The sequence below is a fragment of the Bacillus rossius genome, chromosome 3 (assembly GCF_032445375.1).
Source record: "Bacillus rossius redtenbacheri isolate Brsri chromosome 3, Brsri_v3, whole genome shotgun sequence".
NCBI lineage: Eukaryota > Metazoa > Arthropoda > Insecta > Phasmatodea > Bacillidae > Bacillus > Bacillus rossius.
Genome location: NC_086332.1, coordinates 11,627,025 through 11,653,132, shown reverse-complemented (window position 1 = coordinate 11,653,132; position 26,108 = coordinate 11,627,025). Strand labels below are relative to the sequence as shown.

The window sequence follows — 26,108 nt, the reverse complement described above, 5'->3', positions numbered from 1 at the left end:
TTACATTTGAAACAGAAGTTATTTTTATTGGCTATGAGCCGGAAATTAAATGATTTCCATGTGGGCTGCAAATTCAGGCCCCGAAAGTCCTCGGGCCGTATTAAACGAAAAAAGTTTTTAGGGCACTCTGATCACATATCGCGATGGCCCAGTGCAGGCGAAGTCGAAAATTGTTTTTCGAAAAAGTCCATTATGTACAGCTTAGTTATCATCTTGTAACCAGGCCAAATATAGATTTATGTATAAAATATACCACAGCTCTCGAGCAGGTAGATATATTTAATTAATTGAAGAATACAGGGGCTGAGGGGCTGGCCGTAGAGCCGATGACGAGGATTTGGAAAAACTTACATATTGCTGAACATGGTCAGTTTCAAAATCGGTTATGGGGCTCCGCGATGCAACACATGGGCCTAGCCTCGGCAATGATTGATGATGTTGATGACGAATTGGCCAAGGCTCTGAATGGCTGTGCGCTACTAGGTCCTGACCCGCGAAAATTTGCAGTAAACTGCGGGTCATATGTGGGATCATGCTTAGTCAAAATTACTTATTAAATACCTTTGTGATAAACAATGCCGATCATACAATGTCTTACAATTAGCATTTATATAACATCAGTACAACTTTACAAAGGAAAATCTATGGTCGATTGCGCTCGGGTGACATTCTAAATGACTGAGGTGATGTCCGTTCACGGCACCTCAATGTGTTGCGTTACACTACACTCAGAATTCGATTTGGTCGCGCGCACTGATGTATAGGCTCAGTTGAGGCAGCAATGTAGCATAATGGCCTGTGCGGATTGAGGGAGCACCGATGGGTGTCGTTTTATGGTGTGATGCAAGTCTCTCGAGTGCTTTCAAGTATTTGAATCAGGTGTTTAATACCTAATAATTATTCATAAAACACACATTTAGGCATTTTCATTCATAAAAAAATTTTAAATACAGAAACAGAACTATCTGCCCTCAGCATATTTTTTTAATACTTTTCGTAAACCGATCCCACTCAGATAAGTTTGATTTTTTTAATGTGTGATTTCTTCTGAAGCTCTGCACATAGTATGTGGCCTGCCAGGAACCTTGAGGTTATGAGTGTCCATACATTCTTGTTTTTTAGTATGTATTTCTGTATTCTCTGAAAATTGTAGTACATATCACCAGCTGTCGAAAACTACATGTTTGTCCTATAAATACATTACCAACATTGGAATATACTCTAGTTCCAAACTACATTAATGTGAAGTCGTAGTGGTGCTGGAAGAATCATAATGATGGAAGAACTATGGTGATGGGATCTGTGTTTACAATTTCATGCATTAGTAATAACTCAGCTATCATACCTTTAATTAATACAGAGGGTTTCCATTAATTTTGTCACGCAGTCAAACAAAGCAAACATTATTAAAATTGAAAGGTATTTAAAAAGTTGTGTCATATACACTTGAAACTAATGTAACATCTTAAAGTTGACGTACTTCTCTGGGAAGTATCAAAGCCCAGGTCCCAGTACTGTCTGCTGCGTGCCAGTGAGTCTGGAATGAGAGAGGCAGTCCTGTCACCTGCAGCCACCACAGAAAATGGTGACCTGGTCCTGTTGCATGTGAAAATGCAGACAGTATTAACCCAGGCTTGTCCAGGAAGGGGTTTCTGTCATTTCACTGCCCTGAACAGTACCAAAGCCCGGGTCCCAGTACTGTCCGCTGCATGCATACATAGTGGAATGTGCCCACTGGAAACACCGCCAGTGTCAAATGCTGAAGCATGAATGTGCTAGTGGCTAATTTGTTTAGGTTTATTTTGCGAAGGAATATGGCTGGCATAAAAACTAGGGTATTTTATGTATTTGCAAATGACAGCAAGACAGGCTGTTTTAAATTGGTGGTTATGTTTGATATCACTTCCCGCCTGCTCGGGCCACTGTCAGGGACAGACCTCGGGAGATCCAGCATTCCTTTTTAATACACTGATAATTAGTTTCAATAGTTAATTACTGTTTGTGAAACTATTTGTTTTCGAGCTCCACGATTGTTTAGAAAAATTAAAACAGGGGATCTAATCCCCCTTTTGGCGAAAGTTTTTCACTGTGTGGCACACAGCTGAGCATGTTATGTATGGTATCGGCCGATTCCAGACTTATTTTTTGTCTTATGGCCGCATGGTTATGCATTACCAAGTGTTCTTTTTGGACTGAAGAGTGGTGCCAGTTAAGAATCTCCAGAATTCTCAGTGCTGTTGTGAGCGGTCGTGTAGCACACGCAGTTCACCTCAGGAGCAATAAAATTAAAAAAACTCTGCCTTCAGAACTGTGTGTAATCCTTTCATTTATTCCTATCCCGGTAATAGTTTAGGGGAGACAGGCACAGTGTTACTCAGATGTAGGGGTATGCTCTAGGACATGAACATATGAGCCATCGAGTCGTGTCCTCTGGATCCTGTCGCCCGCATTCTCGATGTGAAGGTATCTCTAGTGGTCATTGCGGGCGACCGAACGGTCCATGAAACCACCTCAACCAGATTGACTGCTTAAACAGGGCTGGCGCCGGACAAAGCTATAACAATGACCTCCTTCCACCTGGAGACGTCCGCCACATATATTCTCAAGAGCCGGAAATGTAGTTATATCAAAGTTACATTTTATTAGAAGTAAGAACTCAAAATTATCAGATAATGCATAATACTCTTGAATAAATACAACAACAAAATGTGACGACAGTCGTCGTACCCTCCCAGATTCAGAGGCCGTACCTGGCCACCGACGTGGGCCTGAGGTAGTTTGTTTCCCCAGTGCACCATCGGTGAAGTGCGACGGCCAGGGACGCACCCGCGTGCGCCCTAGCGTGCCAGTGAGCTTCTTTTGTGTCATAGATAATTCTGTGTTTTATATATTTTTCCCAAATGGTCACGGGCCTCAACAAGTGTGTAAATAATGTAACCGTAATTTATTAATTCTTGTGTAAATTTTCTTTTGATTAATGTCTCGTTTAGTTGTGTAAATATTCTGTGTTTCCTCAAGTGTGCTATATAGTATGTAATCGCAGCCTGGCGCGCCGCGGGGTGGGGCCTCTCCCACGCCGGCTGATTTCTCCTCCCCTCCCCCGCAGCCCGCGGGCTCCGGCCCGCGGGCGGGCGGGGAAGGGCAGTTGTGTTCAGGGCTCGAGCAGAGACAGACGTGCACGCCGCTCCGCGCTGCTCGCGAGGCGCGTATCCTGAGCTCGTGGCCAGTCGTACGTTCAAGTTCACGGTTTGTCGCAGCAGCCGAGCTGCCTCCGCGAATCGTTCATCTTGCTGAGTTTACGAGTCTTACGAGTTACGTTACCAGTCGAAAGTTCCAGAACGCGTACGCGCAGATACAGGCTACCGAACCTTCACCGTCTTTACGAGGCCTTACGTAACGGACCGCGCACGTGTTGCGCTTCTTCGCGGAGTAACCTTAATCGGGGCCATTATTACGTGGGAAAATTCCCAATTCGTGTCGGGACGTGTTAACGGACGGGACGGTCTTCCGGGAGTCCGGGTCGCCGCGGGAAGGGCGCTTGTTCCGCGACGGTTCCGCCAGGCTGCGGCAGGCTCTCAGAACAACAATAAAAGGGGCTCGTGAAATCGTCAATGCCGAGTTATCCTTAGAACAGCCTACCACTATCCCTCCTCACCTAACTCTCCCTCCAGGTCCCGCAGTTCCCGGTCCCGGCCACGTCGGCCTGGACCCACACATCACCGACGAGAGCAGTACGGGCATAACAGGACAATTACGTGAACGGGGAATCAGAGACCAGAAGCCGAGGGACGTCAAATGTATTTCCCAAATTCACATTTCAATTTTTCCTTTAAACATGACATTTTTTGTACATTTAATTGTTTTCATTAAATTTTAAATTTGAGTCTGAAATACTAAAATGTATATGGATCTTAGCATATATCTGGCAGCAGAGTACACTGAAACAATGACTGCTTTAATAGCAAATATTGTGCCATTAAAATGAACTTGACAATGTACACTTAAGACATTATATAAGGATTTTTTCCCTAACCTAAATTAAAACTAAGTGTGTTTGGGAGGCGTCTGAGTTAGGGAAAGACTCTAAGTGCATCTCAGGCCGAAGCCTATACACTCTAATCATGCAGGGTTTAAGCCATGCGGGAGAGTAAGCATGCATAATGTGCTAGGAGAGGGATTGGACAGCCATGGCAGCGATTGGTGCCATGACTAACTCCCCTCACTGACTATTATAGACTAAAAACTAGATAAGTTCGGCCCAGGTAAAACTCTGGGCACTTACATGCGGGATGCAAAATTTCATGCATTAATGACAAGCAGGTTGATTACAGGAAACAGAAAGGTAGGTTCCGGAAGAAGAGTTGGACAGAGTTGAAGTAAACTACTAAGCAAGAGGCAGGAATTGGGACATTGCTGTCTACTTTGGTTTGGATGGTGCTGGTTGTTTCGGGGGGGGGGGGGGGGCATTTTGTTGTCTCCCGCCAGGCTGCCAGCTAGCCTATGCTATAAAAACATTACTCTTCGAGAATATATATTAAAATATTTAACTCGTCTGTGGTAAAGTCTATATGATTACATGGCAAGTAGGCTATGTGAAGTAGTTTTTTTCCCCTTCATTTAATTTTTGGTGAAGTTTTTGCTTGTTGAAACAGTTTTAAATTACTTTTTCTTCTTCATGAAAGTGACTTTTTATAACGACTGAGATTATAATAATTATAATCATAATTTATATATATAATTATAATCAGTGTTGTAAATAGTGGGAAGAATGTGTGGTGTTGTTGGGGAGAAATATAGTTGTCGTTTTTACTATTACTATTTTTAATAATAATATTTACTATATTTCATACACTCTCCTACACTCTGTTGAAAGGCTCTCAGTGTAATAGGGTTTAAATAATAAATAGTTTTCTTTGGCTATTTATTGCCCTGTCAAATACATATATATTCTTTAATTATTTTAAAAATTGATATATGGGCGCCACCCTTATGCACAACTTAAATTCCTTACTATATCAAGGCTAATGTAGTGTGGTACATAAGAGAAAGATTAAATATTCTCACACTTTAAATCTTCAAAGGGCATGAGACAAAACAACAGACAAATTGAAATCATGGGGAAAACATACATACACACTGTAAAATAACAACAGGATAACATATGATTAGCACAAATATTCTTTAATCAAATAAAATATAATTAATTTATGGGTGGTCCAGTGGTATACTATTCATATTTTTATAAAATTACTGGAGTTATGTTGCACACATGATGAAATAAAACAAAAGTTCATATAGTTTAAAATTAATTATGCCTGTTGAAATTTCAATTTATAATCAGAAATTAGTGTGAGAAAAATGTTTATTTATTGTGTTCGTGATTAAAGTTAATTTTGATGTACCGCGGCTGAACTCAATAGATAATTGCGGTAAAGCATAGTGAGAGCTCTGTCTCAGTTCACCTCTGGGTGTAGGAACTAAATTAAGCGTAGAACAAGATACGTACGTAATTGTTTTTAATAAAATGATTGTCTCAATAGGTTCTTTAACGTACTCAGCAATAAAATGCAATGTTTATAAGTCTTGACGCCGTCCCCGCTACCTCTGAGTATTTAGACGTGATTTTGTTCAGTTCGTGATCTCAGGGAAGGTTCGGCCTTGTGGCTAGAGGTAGGGGTCAACGCAGTAGGGCCCCCCGAGCTGTTGAGGCCACTCGGGACGCCTGAATAATAACACAAAACCTCTTCAGATAGTTGGTGAATTTAATACAGCACAGCCCAATACATGGTGCTGCCCGTTCTGGCCGTAACGGTTTGCCCGACGCGACTAGTCACACGCGCAGCTCACTTCCTCAGTGGCGGCTCACGATTCTTATGCGCGTGAGGGGCAGACTCGTATACGTGACGCGAAAGTTACAAAAGACACTCTGACATGGCACACGATATTTTGAAGCACAATACACTACACTAATACCTAGCTCTGGATAAACTGGGCTAGCAACACGTAGGCCCGTGTCTCCGGCGACTCTACGTGGTGACTAGGTGTGTCCCAGGGACTGAATCGTTATTAAGTTTGGTGGCGCACTGCAGTACGACGGTGATACATAAGCCCTGACATGACGAATTACACTTAGGCGAACAACTATTCCGCTAACACATTACACTTGATAAACTGGGCTAGCAACACGTAGGCCCGTGTCTCCGGCGACTCTACGTGGTGTCTAGGTGTGTCCCAGGGACTGAATCGTTATTAAGTTGGATGGCACGTGTCGCCTGCTGGCTGCCCCGTGCGGGCCAAAACTAAGTAGCCTGTAGGCTAGGTTGGGCGTGAAGCGCCGACGTAAAAACACATACTCTCCCCACAGTACTTACGTATGACGTAAACACTCATCTCGGAGCACTGATTGAATTAAGTTAAGTACCTCATGGTAAATTTAGGCCGACCGCGGAACTGTACAAAAGGTTGAAAAGAAATTACACTATGGAAAACTACATGTCGGTGAATGCAAAGGTTGAAGGTTCCGCGTTGCGCGCAGGCTGCCGGCCTGGTTGAGCTCTCGAAGGACACTAGCGGTGTCGCCGCGCGCGACCCCCCTCCCCCGCCAGCCCTCCCGCGGAAACGTGTGAATTTCGCGGGAAACTGAACCGGCCAGGTTCGGGACAAATCGCACATTGAAACATGATTTTGCAAAGACTTAATTATTAATTAATAAAAAATAATGTTTAATAAAATCCTGTGGAAAAACATAATTATAACAATTTGTTGTAGTGCGGCGGAAGGATATGCCACACCCGGCCGGATCCTTGCGCCGGTGTAGCACTCGTTGTATGGCGTTCGCCTCGTCGCACGAACTGCACTTTGCTGCGCGCACGGGCGCGTTCGGTGCACACGCTTTTGCGAGACGTTGATGAGGCATAGCGGTCTATGCGACAGAGGAGCATTGGCGGTCGGCGTCAGTCTGTTGGCGATATTACGACGCTTGTAAGTAGAAAGACAGTTCAATTAGGATAGCATCATGAGTCGGTATTTTACTCACGGTAAATCACTCCTAAATACACGTCATTTATGACGTGCCCTAATTAAACAACATGTAATATAGGTTCATACGACGTTTTTAACATCCTAGTAGTAGGATGATCTACCCAGCTATTTATTTCCGTTGATTTTTGAGGGGATTTAAACCCGGGCTATGTAGCCATCATCGTCGTTGTTCCAAGACTCTTACCATTAATTCAGTAGTGACGCTTATCTTAAGTAACATGGCCTCTGATTGGCCGAAACACTAAGATTGTTGACTTAATTACCACGTCAAAATCAAACACAGACAATTAACAATACAAAATAATACATTAAAATGCCTTAAATTTAAAATATGATTTTTCAACAATGAAAGTTTTGTTGTGCAAATTATGAATAAAAAGTTCAATTTGCCGTTTAAGTCCATTGCTCCCTAGAGGGGTCTTGCTAATTGAGCTTCGACGTCACTCAGATCACACCATAGAGTATGGTAGTTGCAGATACGTCCAAATACATAACCATAGAACAAAACATAAAATGTCAACAAATAATAATAACAATTAAAAATGTTATTTAAATAAAACAAAACACTTTCTGTGCGTGGGACAGTCATGTTTCAGCACAGTATTGTTAAAAGTACTCGGAAAAAGTAATTGGGCTCAATTACAATTACTGTGGTGATACTGTAACTAATTACAAGTAAAAATTACTTTATATAGAAGTTATCAGTAAAATTACAATTACAATTACTTTCCGCTACCATTTTAAAACTGACCTTCGATTCAATTTTTTTTCACTTTGTTACATTAATAAGCATACATACATACATACCTATATGTTTTGTTTAAAAAAATGATTTCATGTAATGATTAAATCTATTATCTTTAATTAAATGAATAATATTTGCGTACAAACTTGCTTGAATAACATCAAAATACTTCATACAAGTAGCTACCTGTAATGAAAGTAAACCTCACGGGAGCACTTGACGGTAGCTATGTGTTAAATTTTAAAAATGCAGATTTTAGGATAGGGTAATGTTGGAGACACTGCAAATCACTATGGATCTTCATTTTTGATCATTGATGTTGTGCATACGATCGTAGCACTACAAGCGTAAAATTATAAAATTTACTAATACAAAAGTGTATGATCTTCTTGTTCTTAATTGTATTCATAATACGTTCCGAGAATAAAAGTAACGACAAGTAAATATAAAGTATCGATTACCTTAATGTATCGATTACAATTAATGTTATGTATTCCGATTACAAGTACGAATTACATTTTTTAAATGTAATTCGTTACAAGTATAAATTACTTGAAAAGTTATCGTTACAAGTAATCCGATTACTTGTATTTCGTTACTTAACAACACTGATTATAATTCATACTAACGCACCATCACTGTTATTATACACAATTCCCGCAATGTTTTGGAAGTAACAATATGGCGATGACGAGGTTTAAAAGTGATATTATGTACGTCACAGTATACAGTTTTCTGAAAATTTCTAACTCCGTGGATCTAACCTTTAATTTTTTTTTTAATTTAAAAAAAATCATTGCAGCATGACTCATGTATTTAATCTGATTTTAAAATAGTTGTTTGATTTTATATTACCTTTAAATTAATTGGGAAATAAATTTACAAACAACTGCACAAAAACAAACCTGAAAAATTATTTATTTTCTCATTTGGGTTTCGAATTCGGCCACGGACCAAATATTTAGAAATGTCTCGTGTATTTTTAGCACTACAAAAGTGACTATTTTGCGTTAGGCTCTTTACTGTTCGTTATTTATACTCTATGGTTTCAAATATATATTTTGGCAGGTTTGGTACCACTGCGTATTTGTTTTTTTCTTTCTTATTTGTTATTGTGAAGTTTAGGTTTTAATGGAGTATAGGTTATTTGTAAATAGGTTTTGAATACCAATTTAAGTTCGCAATGTTTGCGAGGATACCCCTAACGCCGTTGCGCGTGTCCAGGCCGACGTCGGCCCTGTCGAGCTTCCGCCGCCCGGCGTCCCGGGACTCCTTGGCGGACGCGCGGGACGTGGTGGTGCTCACCGACGACGGCTCGACGGTCGTGTGCTGGCACCCGGAGCGGCCGTTCCCCTACGAGCTGTCGCGGCCCCTGCCCCAGGAGGCGGCGCGCGGCGTGGCGTGCCCCGCGGAGGCGCTCGGCGTGCAGGCGGTGCGCGAGGTGCGCGAGCTGTACCGGGCGCGCGCCCCGGAGACCACGCGGGACCAGCTCATGAAGATCACGCACACCACCAAGCACATATGGTTCCCGAAGGGCCGGGCGCAGTACCGCAAGAAGATCGAACCTGACCGCGAGTACCTGTAGTGCGTTCACGGCAATTCCTACGTTATAGGACAGCCACTCTGGACACAAATTCAAACAGCTTAATCATGTTCCAACTTTACAGTCTACAAGTCTACATTTGGAACATTAGCAAGGTATTTTTTTTTTGTTGAGAGAAGTTCTTGGTTTAGTTATATAATAATTTATAAGATATGCTTGTTTATAGAATGTAATAATATATCATTTAGGGCCATTTCCCTGTTGGATTTAAGAATTCTGCCAACATAACCCTCTGGAAAGCAAGAAACATTGACAGAAAATCGAAGTCAAGACATTGGTACTAGCTCTACCTGTGCTATGATAAAAGCAGGTAAATGGATGAAACGTCACATCTATCCACCTACAGATTGCTCATTAAAAATCAAGGGTAATGAGTAAACCTAAGATTTACAGGTTTTGGCACAAGTTCAGTTGAAGACTATTCCTTATACCATGTAATGTTATGGTTTTCTCTTGTTTTTGTGAAGAAACATTGGTAATTAGAGTAGGGTGCTCTTCAGAAAAAAATATGATTTGATATTTCTGTATAACATTGGAATTTCAAGTAGTTTAATGGTAGTTGACCATTTTGAACAGTTAAGTAGTTATTTAAGCAACATTTAAAACACTGTAAATTGGTTGGGCTAGTGACATTTAAAATATTTGGATGTGTTTTTTTTACGACTATTAGTGGTTAGCAGTACTCAAACTCACCATTTATGGAAAACTTAATTTTTTCATAAATGCTTGCTGGTGATTGATTTCACTAGTACATGTTATTACGGTTAGATTTTTCTCACACGTTGACTTGTGCAAAAAAATCTTAGGATCATTGTTAACATGTACTTAATAAATATATAATTTATGTAGATGTAACTTAACCAACCTAACATAAAAATGGTGAATTACCTGTATACTACATAAAAATTGCAATGTTAATTTACATAACTATTATGAAAAATGTTTTTAAAAAATTAAAACTAATGCATTTTTGGCTTTTAATTTTATATTATTGATTTTTTTTGTGTGCCCCTTTTCCAGATACTAACCCGCAAATTGTTTGGAAGTGTGTGTACTTCTTTTTGTCGTGTGACCAATCCTGACTGTACAGCTAATGTGGTATAATATAAGTTGTAAATAGTATCTCAGTAAAAAAAATTTGCACCAAGACATACAATGCAACGAATATTTAATTTGTAAGAAATCTTTAAGAATAGTCTTTTAAAATAATAGACCCTAATGGCAAGAAAATAAAATTCAGTATGTGGCATATGGTATTCCAATGTGAATAACAGGGAGACAGTATGAACTTGGATTTTTCTAAGTTATCAGATCACTGTTAGACAGAGCATCTTAAAACCTATGCATGTGAAGTGAATCAGAAGTGGCCAACATTGAATTAATGCATATCGCATGCCACAGCAAACCTTTGGTTCATTTATTTCTGGGATAAGGAAAACAAAGAGTGGAGGGGCACTGTACAGTATTCTTTTTTTTTTCCCCCAGTATATTCTCAAACCTCAAAGATACTATTAAGTTACCAAGAGACTTTTTTACTGTTGCTTAATGGACTGTAAACATAAAATACATTGTTGATTGCTGATGCCATTAAATGTCACTATGAATCCTGCAAAACTTTCATAAACACTCGCATAAATAAACACATGTACATGGATGATTTCTTCTCTTCTTTTGGAATGTGGCAGCAAGCAATGCTTCATGTAAGCACTTTGCGAGTGTTTCAAAATGCTGGATAACTCCTTTCTGCTGCCATTTTTTTGTTTGTTAATGTGATAGCAGGGAGGAATTTCATCAATTTAATTTTCGGGTAGTGATTGTGAACTAGGGGTTGAAAAGAAAAATGAGGGTCATGTATACGGCTACCTGTAGTCTTTAAAACTCCTTTAAGGGGTCCTTAATTATTATGTAAAAATGCAAGAACTATAAGACACGCCGAGTAATTTTTTTAACCACTGTAGACATGGACTCTGTGAAGACTTACAAATAACATACATATTTTCAAATGATATTGTATTGGTTAAAATAAAATATTCAACATTATCGACAATCATAAGAGTTTTATGTTCACAAATACACATTTCCTTGCAAGTAACTTTACATGTATTACAAAAACATTGACAAATTATTAAAAAAATATGTATGTACTTTCTTCACTCAATTCTTCTCTTCTTCACAAGCGATCCCAACTGAAAAAAAGGAAGCAGAGTATTTTTAATTTAATTTGAATGCTCCAAGAAAACTTGCATGCAATTTTATACAGCACTATATATACTTTTTCTAAGAATTGTGAAATACAATTATTTATAGGACAATTACATATGTAGCTTTAAAAAAAACATTTTGTACTGTAGTACTTTTTAAAGGGTTTTGAGACAGAAGGATAAAGCAAAGGTTTATAAATTACCTACAAAAAAGAAATATTACCATAATTTTGGAAGAATAAAAATTCTAAACCTTTGTTCATAACTTATAATGAACTAAAACAATAGCATCAGTATTATTTTGGTTAAAATGAACATTGTTTCTTTAAATTATTCTGATTATTTGTAATAACCATCTTTTACTTCATGCTATTGTTTACATTTGGAACAAAAACAACTTTGTACTACATAATAACCATAGTTTTGTATTTAAGAAATATGTAGCACCATAACTCCTATGTACCTAATTTCTAGGGACTGTGAAAACACTTTGTATTATAAAAGTGTTGTATTAAAGGGATTTTTATTAATGAAGTTTCACTGTATTTGTTTTTACTAGCGATTAACTTATTTACTGATACATATTAACTAAATAAGTAATATTTTATCTAAAATAAAATGAAAAGAAATTTGAAGAATAGGAAGAAGAAGAAAAAAATGAACCAAACTTACAAGAGCCGGTCTAGGGATAATGTACTGGTACTTTCATCATTACTAAATAAATAAATGAAAGTGAGTTTCACAAATGAATCCGACACAAAAGTTCTCTCACCAAGTCAGATATTGCAGGAAGGCTGAGGGGATTTTCGGCCACCGTGGTGGTACTTGTTTCCTGCGTGGTGGCTGTCTGCGTCAGGTTGGCTGGGGGCTTCGCAGTCTTCAGGTTACGATGTTGTGGAAATGTTGGCATCAGCTTTGGGTCACACGCTGTTACAAAACAGAACTTTGTCAGGCAAAGTGATGCTAAAACTTGAATGAATATTTTCACTATAAAAAATATTTAAACTGAATTAATTAATTGAGCAGGTGCCAAGATTGTAAACCCTTCTCACTGTGCATACCTTCTATGCATCTACTTCAAACTTCTTAATATGAACATCTCGAATGTTTTCACAAACATTTAAAACAGGTATGCTGTTGGCCATTCATCATCTGAAAGTTTCTAAATTCAGTGCCTGAGAAAGAGATGGGGGCTATGCCACACAATCTTCAATATCAACTTTTGTACAGTTCTTGTTAGTACTGCTATGTTCAAGTGATATGCAGAACTAATTGGACCTGTGGCATATCCTCTTATCCGTTTATACACAGTTTAAGATAGGAAAGTTTGAGCGGCAGTCCAATAAAACTTAATTTTTCTCAAAACTTTGTTTTTGTGACATAGCCCCTTCTCTTTCTCAGGTACTCAATTTACAAAGAAAGCTTGAGTTGTTTGGGAAGAGCAACCGTAGGTGAATAGAGCAGTTAGGCTAGAGAACCCACAAATAAGAATTAAAGTGTTCTTGACATTATTACAACACTTGGCTCTGGTCTCCAGGAAAAAACCATACTCTGATTACATTCACAATTTAATATCATTCCCTCATATTTCCTGATCTGGCCATTAGTACAATGACAATAAGAGAGTCCTACTGCTGAATGACGGAGCGACTCACGGAGGGGCGCCTCCTTGAAGTAGGAGCTCTGCAGACACTCCTCGGCAGTGGCCCTCTTCTTGGGGTCGTACATGAAGAGGAAGTTGAGCAGGCGCAGGCCGGCCGACGACAGCCAGGGGAAGCGCTGCTTCAGGTTGTTGTAGGGCTGCTGCTTGAGGGTGAAGCTCTGCAGGGCTGGGAGGGACGAGAACTCGGGCCAGATCGAGTCGGAGGGCGTGCCCAGCAGGTCGACGATCAGCTCCAGCTGGCTGAGCTCGGAGCGGCCGGGCAGCAGGGGCCGGTGCCCCAGCAGCTCGCCCAGGATGCAGCCCGCCGCCCACATGTCCACCGAGGTGGTCTGGGTGCGCGCCTGCAGCAGCAGCTCGGGGGCGCGGTACCACAGGGTCACCACGCGGGGCGTCATGGGGCGCAGCGGCAGGCCGAACCACCGCGCCAGCCCGAAGTCCGCTGAGGGGTCATTCGCAAACCACAAACCCTTGACGCTTCCCGCTCAACAAGACACGCACAGAATTCACAATTATTGCCTACTCAAGAGACTACATACCAAAGAAACCTCTAATTTAGAGCAAGAATAAACTATTACTGACTCATTCAATAATTTATAAAATTACAGAAAAAGAAATTAAAATTCACATTATTGAAATACTTATCAGCTGAAACCACTACATACAGTAGAGTTTCGGCCGGACATCAGATGAGCGAAAATGTCGGATAATACGGAGGTGTTAAAAAAAAACCACTAAACATCAACGTATGTTATAATCTTACCCATCAAAACTTACTAACCATGTTTTACAAAAAAAACAATAGAAAAATTTAACTAAAAAAACAGTCCAGGTAAGTACTTAGCTGCGGTAGTCGGGAGCAATAAAAATAGACAATGCTCATGCTCGCAACTTCTTGATGCTGATTGATTTTTTTTTATTTCAATGGGACATAGCAGAACATGAATTTTAGATAAATAAAAAATGAGACACTGCTGCATATAATTTTGACAGAGACATTACATAGAAACTTTACTCCTAACTACTCACGAATAACCCAAACATTTACAAAAAAATTGGTTGTCTGTAAAGTCGGTTTACGGACGATAGTTTAACGTGACAACGTCATAACAAAACATTGATGAAATGATTGATCCAGAAGAAAAGGAAATATCATATTCGGCCTGAGACTGAGCCGTAATAGGTTTTTGCAACCAAACCATTTAGGCATTAAAAATACTATATTCTTTAAGGAAGAATTTTTTTTTAATTTTTCTATCTTTTGTATGATAAAATCTACCTCTGCATACTTTTATGAATAAAATTGAATCATTTTTATTGAATTATCACTATTTTGTATAGATACAAAGGATTGAAATGAAATGTACAATTTAATTAATAAAATTACTTTTATTTGCATTCAATAATTCAAATATATTTATTACTTTTGAAATGTTGCAACACCGTATTTATTTTTACAAGTACAAAAAAAAAATTTGCAGCTGCTGGGCTTCGAACCGACAACTTTGGATTGGAAGTTAGCGTGGCTAATCCCACGGCCACGAGGCCATACTTTTGAAAGTAATAATTTTAGTTGTTATATAACATATTTATAAAAATTTTGTTCACGGTAGGGGAATAATATTATTTCGTTTTTATAACACAATTTTATAACAAATAAGCATCCCAAATACACCAAACGTATTTATAATGTGTTACAATATTTTTTAAAACATTGTGCAAAAGATCCCGGGTGTAATTTGAATTATTATGGTTATCTGTAAAACACCATTGTTGGTTCAAAACGTATTTGAATATTCAACATTACTTTTAAATAACTGTACTGATTGTGCTGAAAATTGGTGGACGATCGTTAAATTACATAATATTAATAATTCAAACAACGAAAATATGATTGAAAGTCAAATTGATGGTTGTTCCAATTGAGTGGAAGAGAGATGCCATGCATGCGTACAATGAGCAAACAGGACACATCCGTAGTGGGACACTTTTTCGTGCGTGCAGCCAGCGTTCATCGATTTATTAGACGTTATCACGTCAAAAAAACTAAAGGATACTGAAGTGTGTGTGACTCATGTAATTTCACTAATTTTAATAGTTCTGTAGTAAAAGATAGTGCACAATAATTAGGGACCCTGAAAAATGGAAAAATAAAATTGATTAAAAGCTGTGTTAAAATAAGGCAAGGGCGGTGGAAAAAATACGAAAACCAACCAAACATTAATTAGTACTCATTAAAATGATACATTTTTTTTAGTATCACAGACCTTTTTGGAAAATGTTTAAAAATGTCAGGAAATTAATAAAAGGCAATTTTATCATTTTTCTTCAGAAAAGAGGCTCTTTTTCAGAGTTACAGATTAAATACACACTTGATAACTATATAACTTTCATAAAATTCTACCAAAAAACAAAATCTTACTGTTAAATCATTGTCACATGGTAAGCATAAAAATAAAAGCATTACACAACTCCAAACATTTGGCATAAACTACACAATGTGTGCATTTCTAGATGATGTATTAACAAACTAAAATGTCGGATAATACGGAATGGGACTAACCTTATGTAACATGTTGTAAACATGTTTTATTAAAACATTAACAATTATTTCTTGGCCTAAACTATGAAATTACAAAAACGTAAAATGTAAATGAACAAGAGGATAGGTTATTTCCGTATTACGTTTTCCGGTAAACAAAGTTTTTCTCACATCAAGTAATTAAAGAAAAGTAACATAAAATGTGGAGTTTCTCTTATAAACAAAGCCATCACTCCCACCATAGAGTAAATAAGGGTATACCAGAGTGGTAACAGCAATGTAAAGCTGTGTGCACAATTGAAAAAATTACAGTAACAGTAGCTCATGAGCACAAGATTTGGTGGTCACCATCCTTGAAAACTGACTATCCTGCTCGGAATCATCATTTTAGGGTCTTAATGAAACAACTGTGAGACCAAGTTTGTGCTAAGACCTAAACCATTCTGAGAACTCAGGTGTAAAAGTAATTTCCTAGAGTAGCACCAAATCCATGGGGAAAAAAAAAATCTGATAGTATGTTTTACAACTATTTTTCCTTGATTATTCCACAAACCTAACCTAATAAGACATTAAAATAATTTTAGAGTACGTATTTTAAATACATCTAAACCAACCTTTCATTTTATTCACAGATAATAAAATACTCTGAATATAGCAATTCTGCCTTACAGAATAATCACGGTATTTCATTTAAACTAATAGAAAGAACACAATTATTTTACTGCGTAAAACATGTTTTTAGAGTATTGCCAGTGAGAATTTACGGAGTTTGCATTCAGCCTTGATAGGTGTTGCACTAAGAGATGTGGACTGAAATAATTAGCGGATGCAACATTCGCAAGCAACTGTAGTTCGATTAAAAACGAGTTCGCGGTAGTAACCAACGTCCGCTCACAAACCACGTTGATTATCAGACTGTCCTCTTCCTGATGTGCGCAGGTGCACCAACCTACTTCCCTGGCCACTCCAGAGTGACCAACCACAATATGCCCTGCAGGGCGGGAAGTTTGAAATGTTCGCAGTCTATACACTACACTAAACATGCTAAAACTACGTACACAACAGATCGGAACAATAGGTGAGAACTGATTCGCCAGCCCCACCGACCAAGTGGGTTTAGTTTCCCAAGTTTAGTTTTTCAAGTAGTTCTTCATTGAAAATTTTTTTGTCAATTTTTTATAATTTCACACACACACGCACCCACGCACGCACACACACACACACACACACACATCAGAAATTATATCCATTTCAACAATACTAAAAGGAAACAAATTTTTTATAAATATTTTGTGTATGTTTAATCAAAGTGTTTGTTATATTCATATTCGGCAGAGGCCCCGGGAGCACCCACCGATCTTGACGCAGCCCTTGTCCGTCATGAGCAGGTTGGACACCTTGAGGTCGCGGTGCACCACGAAGTTGCGGTGCAGGTAGCGGAGGCCCCGCAGCACCTGCAGCATGATGCACTTCACCTGGGACTCCGAGAAGGGCGCCTGCATGTTGTCCAGCAGGCTGGCCAGGTCCTGCTCGCAGTACTCCATCGCCAGGAAGATGCTGCCGACACACGCACGCCGGGCGACTGACTCACGACCCGCCGACGGAACTGTCGCACACGGCTCGCGTGGCGTGGCACGTGTTCACGATCGTTAGGGACCGGAAAAATTTGCGGGTTCAATGACCTGCAGGATGAACTCCATAGTTCTACGTACACTCGGTCAAATGCCACCCACTCATTGGCTGCTGTCTTGTGAGACGTCCTGACGTAGCAGCCTGTGATTCGATAAAGCTTTGGTCGGGCGTTTCTCATCGGCCCATAGTCATCCAAGTGAGTTTTGAGCCAATGGCAGAGGCAGCACTGAGGTATAACTATTTGTATTTTAGCCTATCGCGGAATGAATTCGCGAATTTTTCCTGTCTCTAACGATTGTCACTCTCAACAACACACAAACAAACGCCTTCATCCCGTAGACACACGTTTTTTAAAAGTACGATCGGCAAATAGCCATTTAACGTACGGCCCAAAACTTTTCAATCGCACATCTCATCCTTAGATTGATGGGCAATTACTCTCTCTTTGCAATGATTGATATCCTTGTTTCAGTGTGCTCTGTTTCCAGATATACAAAATTTATATTGTACTGAAAATTTTTCAAAATGTATTTAAAAAAAAAAAATCTTTTTTAAATCTGGAAATTTGGAGTGAGAAAGAGCATCATCTGATTATACACAATTATATCTTCTAAGAAATCATAACCGAAAGGTGCCATTTTGGTTTCAAATGATTGTGTCGTCAAATTTCTATATATCTTTTAATATTAAAAAAATATTTTGGCTTTTTTTTTCGACCATAGGAAATAATTAATACAATGCCAAGTTATTAATAGTGGCTGACTGCTACAAATTAGTTTCTCCTGTAAAATTTATATTTTTTTCAGAATGTATAGAACTGTAACAAAACTATTAAAAGACACTAGTTTATAGTCTTAGAAAACTCAACAAAAATTATTATATGTATTGCAAATTGTGGCTGAATAAGCCATATCCTCAATTTGACAAAAAAAAAATAAAAAAATAATAATGCTAATTTATGCAATATTTCAAAGAAAGGCCCTAGACATATTTTGATGGAAAAAATTACATATACATAGCTCTAGACATATTGAAGAGTAATATAACAGGTCTAATTATATACATGTTTAATTTGTACCCTCTTCTGGAATCACCACTAGAGCTAACACTGAGAAGCAGTTTGTAAACTGAGAGCAAACTTTTTTTTCTGGTACTAACAATTACTTGGCTGATTTATAAAAGTTCCTGCTTAACTTCCCGCTTCAGCTACATTCAGGCAACACTGAACCACACAAAATTTTTTTTAGCCAAAGCTGCTTGCCTCTCCAAACTACGACCGACCACAACCTCCTTCAGATGCACAATGTTTTCGTGACGACAGCTTAACAGGACGGAAATCTCTCGCAATCCGCTGACGGGAAGGCCATCCTTCTCGTGTTCCATCCGCACCTTCTTCAGGGCCACCACTTTGTCTGTCTTCATGTCCCGGGCTCGGTCTAAACGGAACAATAACTTGTCAACCAACGCATAAGTAATCTCGTTGATACACGACACTGAGTAACCCAGTTAGCGATTGGTTCAACAACTACACAACTATCATTCTCTGTCTCAGTATTGCACTTTCAAAATTAATTTCAGAAATATTTTTAATAGCCAAAGTAATGATAATGATTAGAACTGTTTAATAATATACTAAAATTTACTTTATGTGATGAAGACCATTCTTTTTCTTACCATTCTTATGTACACACTGTTTTATATTTATGTTATATATATTGGAGTCATAAGTTAGACCAGATTTTCCTTAACTTGTATTTAAATTTATGTTGATAGTAATTGTGTGTGTATGTGTGTGTGAGTGTATGTGTATATATATTGACTCATTCTGCATCACAGAGCACTCAACTCCTAATTGGATCCAAAGAACAAAATTAATTAATTAATTAATCACTGCTAATGAATAACCTTTTCAACTACTGTATAATATGACAGTTATATTTTGAAAAGCTGTAGAAGTGGTTCCATATGATTACTGCAAATGTTTCATTTGGTACCAAAGAAACATTTTTTTTTAACAGATGAAGACCTTAATGTAATAGTTTGTATTTACGCTTCTAACTTAGGTATGTAAGAATATTTTAAATAAAAAATATTGAAACAACTTGCTATTCATGTTCGATTTCATTTCAAATACTAATACTTCGAAATAAAGATTATTCAATCGTATTCAAAGAGAAGTGAAGCTGTTGCATATCACCTCATGAACCACATAAACATTAAGGTAAGACCATTGTTGTGCAATTTGAAATGAGTTTGTATACAGTTTTAAAATATTACTGTGCCAGTACACACTGAACCACAAATTGACTTAATAGAAATTGTTTTTGTAAGATGAAAACAAGTCATCAATAAGCAGTTTGTCATCATCATGACAAAATCATTAAAAATAAAAGTCATACTGATTTTATAGCTGTGAAACCATAGTTCTAAACATTACATCTAATAACCATTAACATTTACAAAACCATGTACAAGTATCTGTAAATATGATTTTTAAATTACCATTAAGATACCTATTTTAAAAAAAACAGCAACTACATACATATTTTGTCCACTCTTGTTATTCCAGGGCAGTTTTTATATTTGTACTCAAATTTTACTTGAAACAAATATCAGTTATTCATTCACACAGGTCCACTTCACAGTTCCAGCTATGTAAATGATTGACTTCCGCCAACAAGTCACTTTGTTTGCATAACACTACACAGTTACGGGGAAGTAGATCACAGTGTGTCTACATATACCTGGTGAACCAATTTCAGGACATTTCAGAACCTTCAAACAAAATTTTCTTACATATATTTTGTGTCGAAAGGCATTTTCATATGTACCAAGCAAATTATATCAGGATACTATTTTCTGGATTGTGCTGATTTTAATGTAATACATTTGGAATCTTTTAAGTGAAAATTTACACATGATTTAAATGTGCAGTCTCAAACTATTTATTATTTTTTGTGGGACTATAAACTGAAGTAAGGAGTTAATAAACAAAATACAAGTTAGCAAAAGACCGCCGCAAATCAAAGTTTCACAACTTTCAGCTCAATTATTGTTAATTGCAAAGCTTTGACTAAGAAAATAAATCAAAGTTTTTTTTAATTACTATTTACTTCACCAATAAATTTGTTATTTATTTTTATTGAAGTTTCGGCCGTAAAGAAAAGCTTCCTGTCTGATATGAAGCTTCACATTTGTTTCAAAGTTTTAAATATTGGAAGCCTAAGATTTGCTCATGAATATATTTAGTTTTTTTTTGTGTTGTATGTTTTGCTTCAATAAAGTTGGTTACTTAAAAGAAAAAAAAAGCTGACACTCCATTTGCTTTCATGAATGCTCAATATTAATATTATGCATAGTTATTTTATAATTTTTATTGCAAGATATTATAAAGAAGGCCTAATTGGTTAATCATTTAATCAGTTCAAACATTAAAAATGTTAAATTATTATTTTTTTATTTTATTTTAATCCTGCATTTTATCAAATAAGTGTAATACAGCTTCACAGAGAACAATATTCGCAATTCGATTCGACTTAGCATATTTTAAACATTCAATTTGTTATTCACCCTGCATAAAAATATATTATTTGCATAGGCCCAGTTGAAGACACTTTGTAACCAACTGGAATATATAGGTAATATTTTTAACAATAATGCACATCTAAACAAAGAGCCAGATTCTCTCGTCTAAATAAAAAAAAATACAATAAAACAAAGTTGGCAACTGTATGGCTGTAGACAACACAAAATAGCATAAAAGCCACTAGAAAAACTTGAATAACATATTCAGATTAAATATTTTAAATTATTAACAATTAGTGATGGGTTGAATCTAATTACCAAAAGAGTGCCTGGTAATAACATAATAAATGAGCAAACATACCAAAGAAACATTCAATCTATTGAATTTTTATTTAAAAAAAAAACAAACAAAAAAAACATATTAAAGTATTCAAAAATCACCACAGAATTGTAGAGGGTGGTTAGTATGAATAGTTATTAACTTCAGGAGAGATAAATAATATTGTCCTTGTCAACTACACAAGTGCTAGTGTTACAATTTGTGAATTTCTTTTTTACAAATATTTTTCTTAAATTTTTTTTCTCTCCAAATATAAATATTTATAATACTAAATACTATTTGATGGTATTTGAGGCATTGATTGGCTCATTCATAATTAATATCCATGCTTCTAAACATTTTCAGGACTACTACAAATATGTAAAATTTTAATTCCATGGCATTTTAAGGTTTTGGGCCTTTTGGGCTAGGTTCGTTGTACGTATATTTATCTGGTTTTTATGTTTTTCGTAGGTAACTAGGAAAGGTTGTACATGCACCTTTATTATTTAAAAACTAATAATTTTTAATTAAAAAACATTTTTGAAGTGAACAAATATATAATTAAGTATAGTAATAAAATGTACTTTTGTCATTTTAGTAGCTTAGGCAATTTACTGACCAGTGTGTCTTCTTACATCAAAGCCGATGAAAAAGAATATTGTGAACGTAGACCACCATAACGTCTGAACACTAGGTGTACTAAGTTTTAGCTGAATGTATAGTAAAGCTGGCTTCGTGTTATTTTTTTACTCTTGATTCTAAAGCTATAATTTTCAGGAATATTTCATATTTTCCCTGGTCATATTGAATGTCCTTCACATTTCTCTGTTTCCTACACTTGCAGTAACTTTGATTATCAAAGCAGAGGGGATGAATACTCACAGACAATACCATATGTGCCCTCTCCAATCCTATTGAGTTTCTCAAATTCAGAGACAAAACGACAGCGACCCAACTGAAAACAAAAAGTCCACATCAATTATAATTAACAATTAAGTGTTAATAATTTACATTTTAACATTATCAAAGATGCCCGACACTGTAAATTTATTCAAGCAAAATAAATATTCAGAAACCAAGTTATCTTTACTGTTCAGTGTTCAAGAAATTTGCTAAAAAAAATTCCAGAAACTGTAGGTAATCACTATGATAAGTTTTAAAATAAATTTAATTAGAAACGGAAAAAAATTGTATTCATCATCAATGGGTACAATTTTTAGAATGCTTGTGTCAGTATATTGCACGCAAACATTATTTATAAATAGGCTACAACATAAAATCATATCAGCATTAACAAAAGAAGTGAGAAACAGTCAGGGTAAGAGAAAATGATTGGCAGGAGACAGAGATGAGGGAGATAGGGAGATGGTGATAGAGATAAAGATATAGAGGGATATAAAGAGATAAAGACAGAGAGAGAAAGGAAAAAAAACACAAATCAAAGGACAGATATAAAGATAATATTAGGAGGGTGAAACATTTAGAGGCACAGAGACAGAATAAGATGAGAAATGATGGTGGAGATAAGTAAGAAAACAGAGAGGTAAAGTCAGCAAACTTTAAAAGAATGCTATACATAGTTTACGATCTCACAAATTAACGTGCACAGACTGCGAGCCAGCAGCAACTGTAGCGGAATACGCACCACGTCCTGCTCCGGGATCTGCATGGGCTTCCCCGTCAGGAACGAGGTGAGCACCCCTCGACGCGTGATGGGTGCGGACGGATCGGGCCCCGCCTCGTTAGGGGCTTTGTCATCCTCCACCTCCAGTGTCCTCTTGCCTACAGCACGCATTCCAAACACTGCATGTGAGTGGTTCATGTACAGGAGAAACTCTTAAACCCGACCGTTCAGGACCACACCTGTGCAGGACTAGCGATTTCGCCAGATTACGCATGCACAGTATGTATAATAGTAGTACCTATATCGTGCAACCAGCTAGAAAATAGGAAACACTCTATGAAATTATAACACTCAGCAAACTAAAAACACAGGCAGAATATAAACAAACGTTTGAATTCACAAAAAATAATGAATGAACGCAGGCAGCTTAGTCGGTTACAGATCACAGAATGCACCGAACCCAGATGAAAGAGCGCTGTCCAGTGGCTGCCTTAGACTTAGCGGGGCCCTAATACTTTGAAAAGGGGTCTTACCGTGAAGTCTAAAGAGGGGGGAGGGGGGGAGGGAGAGGTTATGGAATAGCCCACCGAAAAGAGGGGTAGAGAGGGATTCACAACCCCACCCCTGAAAAATTTGAAAAATGAACTCTTTAAAAATAATATTTTAAGCCAACCTGGAAATTAAGTTTTGATGACTGGGTTTACTAATTTGTCTACAGAAATTATGATATTCTTATTGAAATTAGAATATTTCATGTCATGTTCACATTATATAATGAACAAAGGCCTACCATTTAATGACAAACATTTTACATTAAAGGTGCGGTTGCCTGGCTTAGGAGTTGCTCCTGGAACTGACTGGGGTAGGATTGTGCTATCAGTCATTTCTGAATATGAGATGCCTTGGACAAGAATTCATTGACCAGTACAGACCTATCGTATTCAAAGGCTTCAAGTAAAATGTTATGTTGCAATCCATTTGAGGCCATGTCATGATTCCATAAAGAAAAAACTTGAGAACCGTACGCAAGAACTTGGAGCAAAAATTTACTTTCCTTAAACAAGGGTAAAATAATTTGTAATACTTGCCACCTCTTACCGAAGCATAGCTGCTAAAAGGGGACATCATGGGAAATAAAGTGTTACAACTAAGCCATTTTGCTTCGCGGAGTGTGAGCAGCAGCCATTCTGGACAAAAATGCAACAGCTGTAATTTATAAACTTGATATAAGTTTATTTTATATTTTTTAATTATTCTATTTTGAGGGATTTTCACAACAAAAAATAATTAATTTTTATAGTTTTCCATTTATGTATTAGTTTATTTAAAGAATTTCACCTCAGTTTTTCTGGTTTTCTTGGCTCTCCCCACGGTAAAAGTTCCATATGACCTACGTATCAACTTTTATCCCTTGATCCTGATGGCATGACCCTGTACATTTTAATCCTGTGGTATTAATGCTTGCTGTGTAAATTTGGTACGTCAATAACAAAAACTTGTGATATAACAATCAGTAAATATGATCTGAAGTTCAATAAAAAGGAAAATATATTTTGTATTCAACTCACAATCATTATTCATTGTTATACCTAAGTTTTTTTGTTGGGTCAGGATCTTTTGAAGTACTAAATTAAAACAGCAAGCATTATGTGCCACAGGATCAATGCATATACAGGATCATGCCATCGGGATCAAGAGATTAAATTAGATACCTGATTTGAGCTTTTACCCTCTCCACTAGTACCTATTGACTTTATTGAAATTTGAAACTGAAAAATGCCCCTTCGCAGTAGTAAGTATGTACTACTCAATATAATACAATAAAATGTTCTGTTTTTATGCCCTACTTTCAACAATCACTCGAACCAAATATATAAGAACTGAAAAACAATAATTATCCAAATTAATTATTTTTTTTCAAAAACCCCTCCCCCTGAATACACTATTACCCAGGCTTCAATCTCAATTAAGCGCTCAACTAAAGAGGTTCACGTGTAATAAGCTTTATTAATGAAGTACCTACAAACTTTGTGAGTGAAACTTCAACATGATTATTGAAAAAAAAAAATTAAATTCTAGCAGCAATATACACACTAAATTATGACTGTGTGATGAACAAAGGAGAACACACGTAACTGAAATAATGTAAAAAAATTGGAGTGGTGGTCATTGGAAAACGATATGAAGATAAATACAAAGACAAAGGTATTTAGATTAACAATAAAATGGAAGATAATAAAGAAAGTTTATTGTTACGAGAGGCAGGAGATAAGGGAGGCTGAGGAGTACAAATGCAGAACAATGACAGGTAGGGGGAAACAGAACTAGCAGATGGTCAAGAAGGGGAGGAAAGTACTAGGGCTGCTGAGGGGAACACGAAGGATAGTCACGGCCAAGGCATATTCCATGGTCGAGACAATGCTAAAGCAGAGTATGTGGCAGCAGTGTAAGACCCAAACTTGGTGACAGAGGCACAAGATTTAGAAACAGTAAATCGCAGGGAGCGAGATGGGTCTTGGGTATGTGGAGACAAAGTGTGAGATGCAAAGCCATCTGTAACTGTCAAGGATCTGTGGTGGGGATCATTACAGGGGAGGTGATGGGTAGAAATGTTGGTAAGTGACTGTTTAGGGTGGTCAAGGGAGAGGGGGCTGAGGAACGTTGGGAAACAAATTGCACAAAGGGATAAAAAAAATCATGGAAGACGGAAACAGAAAGGGAGAAGGACTTGGTTTTGGCTAAGAGAGGGCAGGAGTGGCATGAGCTTGAGGGGAAGGTATTGAAGGTGAGAGGGAAGAACAAACTAAGTCGAAAGCTCTAAGGACAGATAAGTAGGGACGGAAGCCCAATTGCGGATTGCGAATCCAACCAATTAAATCAACTAATTCTTTGTTTCAACAAGCATTAAGTTCAGCAAACATCAAATACAACAAAATATAATATATTTATAGCCAAAAACGTTTTAATGTTTACCACAACGGGAACAATTAAATTATAAATCAAATGTTTCATCCTTACCTATTATTGGTACCGACACCATTCCAATTACGAAATAATTATTGCTTATATAGTAAAAATGTTCTATAATATTTTGTTTACACGCGGTCAAAACAAAGTTACGATTAGTAATGCTGACCAACGCTTTAAATGAAAAAATTCTCGCACGAAATGTTTTTTTTTTTAACAAGTTGCCTAAATATTTTGTGTAAAACA

General features: G+C 37.3%; 2 protein-coding genes across 2 annotated transcripts; one reads left to right on the top strand and one right to left on the bottom strand.

Annotated features, from left to right (window-relative positions):
* Positions 1–8,824: 8,824 nt before the first annotated feature.
* Positions 8,825–12,124, top strand: LOC134530213 (large ribosomal subunit protein mL42). The gene has a single exon (XM_063364880.1). It carries the CDS (start codon positions 8,970–8,972, stop codon positions 9,369–9,371), a length of 402 nt encoding a protein of 133 aa, XP_063220950.1. The 5' UTR covers positions 8,825–8,969; the 3' UTR covers positions 9,372–12,124.
* Positions 11,427–26,038, bottom strand: LOC134530212 (cyclin-dependent kinase 10). Its single transcript, XM_063364879.1, has 8 exons — positions 25,914–26,038; positions 22,917–23,053; positions 22,154–22,226; positions 18,686–18,860; positions 17,147–17,349; positions 13,246–13,692; positions 12,363–12,517; positions 11,427–11,575 (listed from the first exon to the last, which is right to left on the bottom strand). Exons 1-8 carry the CDS (start codon positions 25,933–25,935, stop codon positions 11,540–11,542), a joined length of 1,248 nt encoding a protein of 415 aa, XP_063220949.1. The 5' UTR covers positions 25,936–26,038; the 3' UTR covers positions 11,427–11,539.
* Positions 26,039–26,108: the final 70 nt, after the last annotated feature.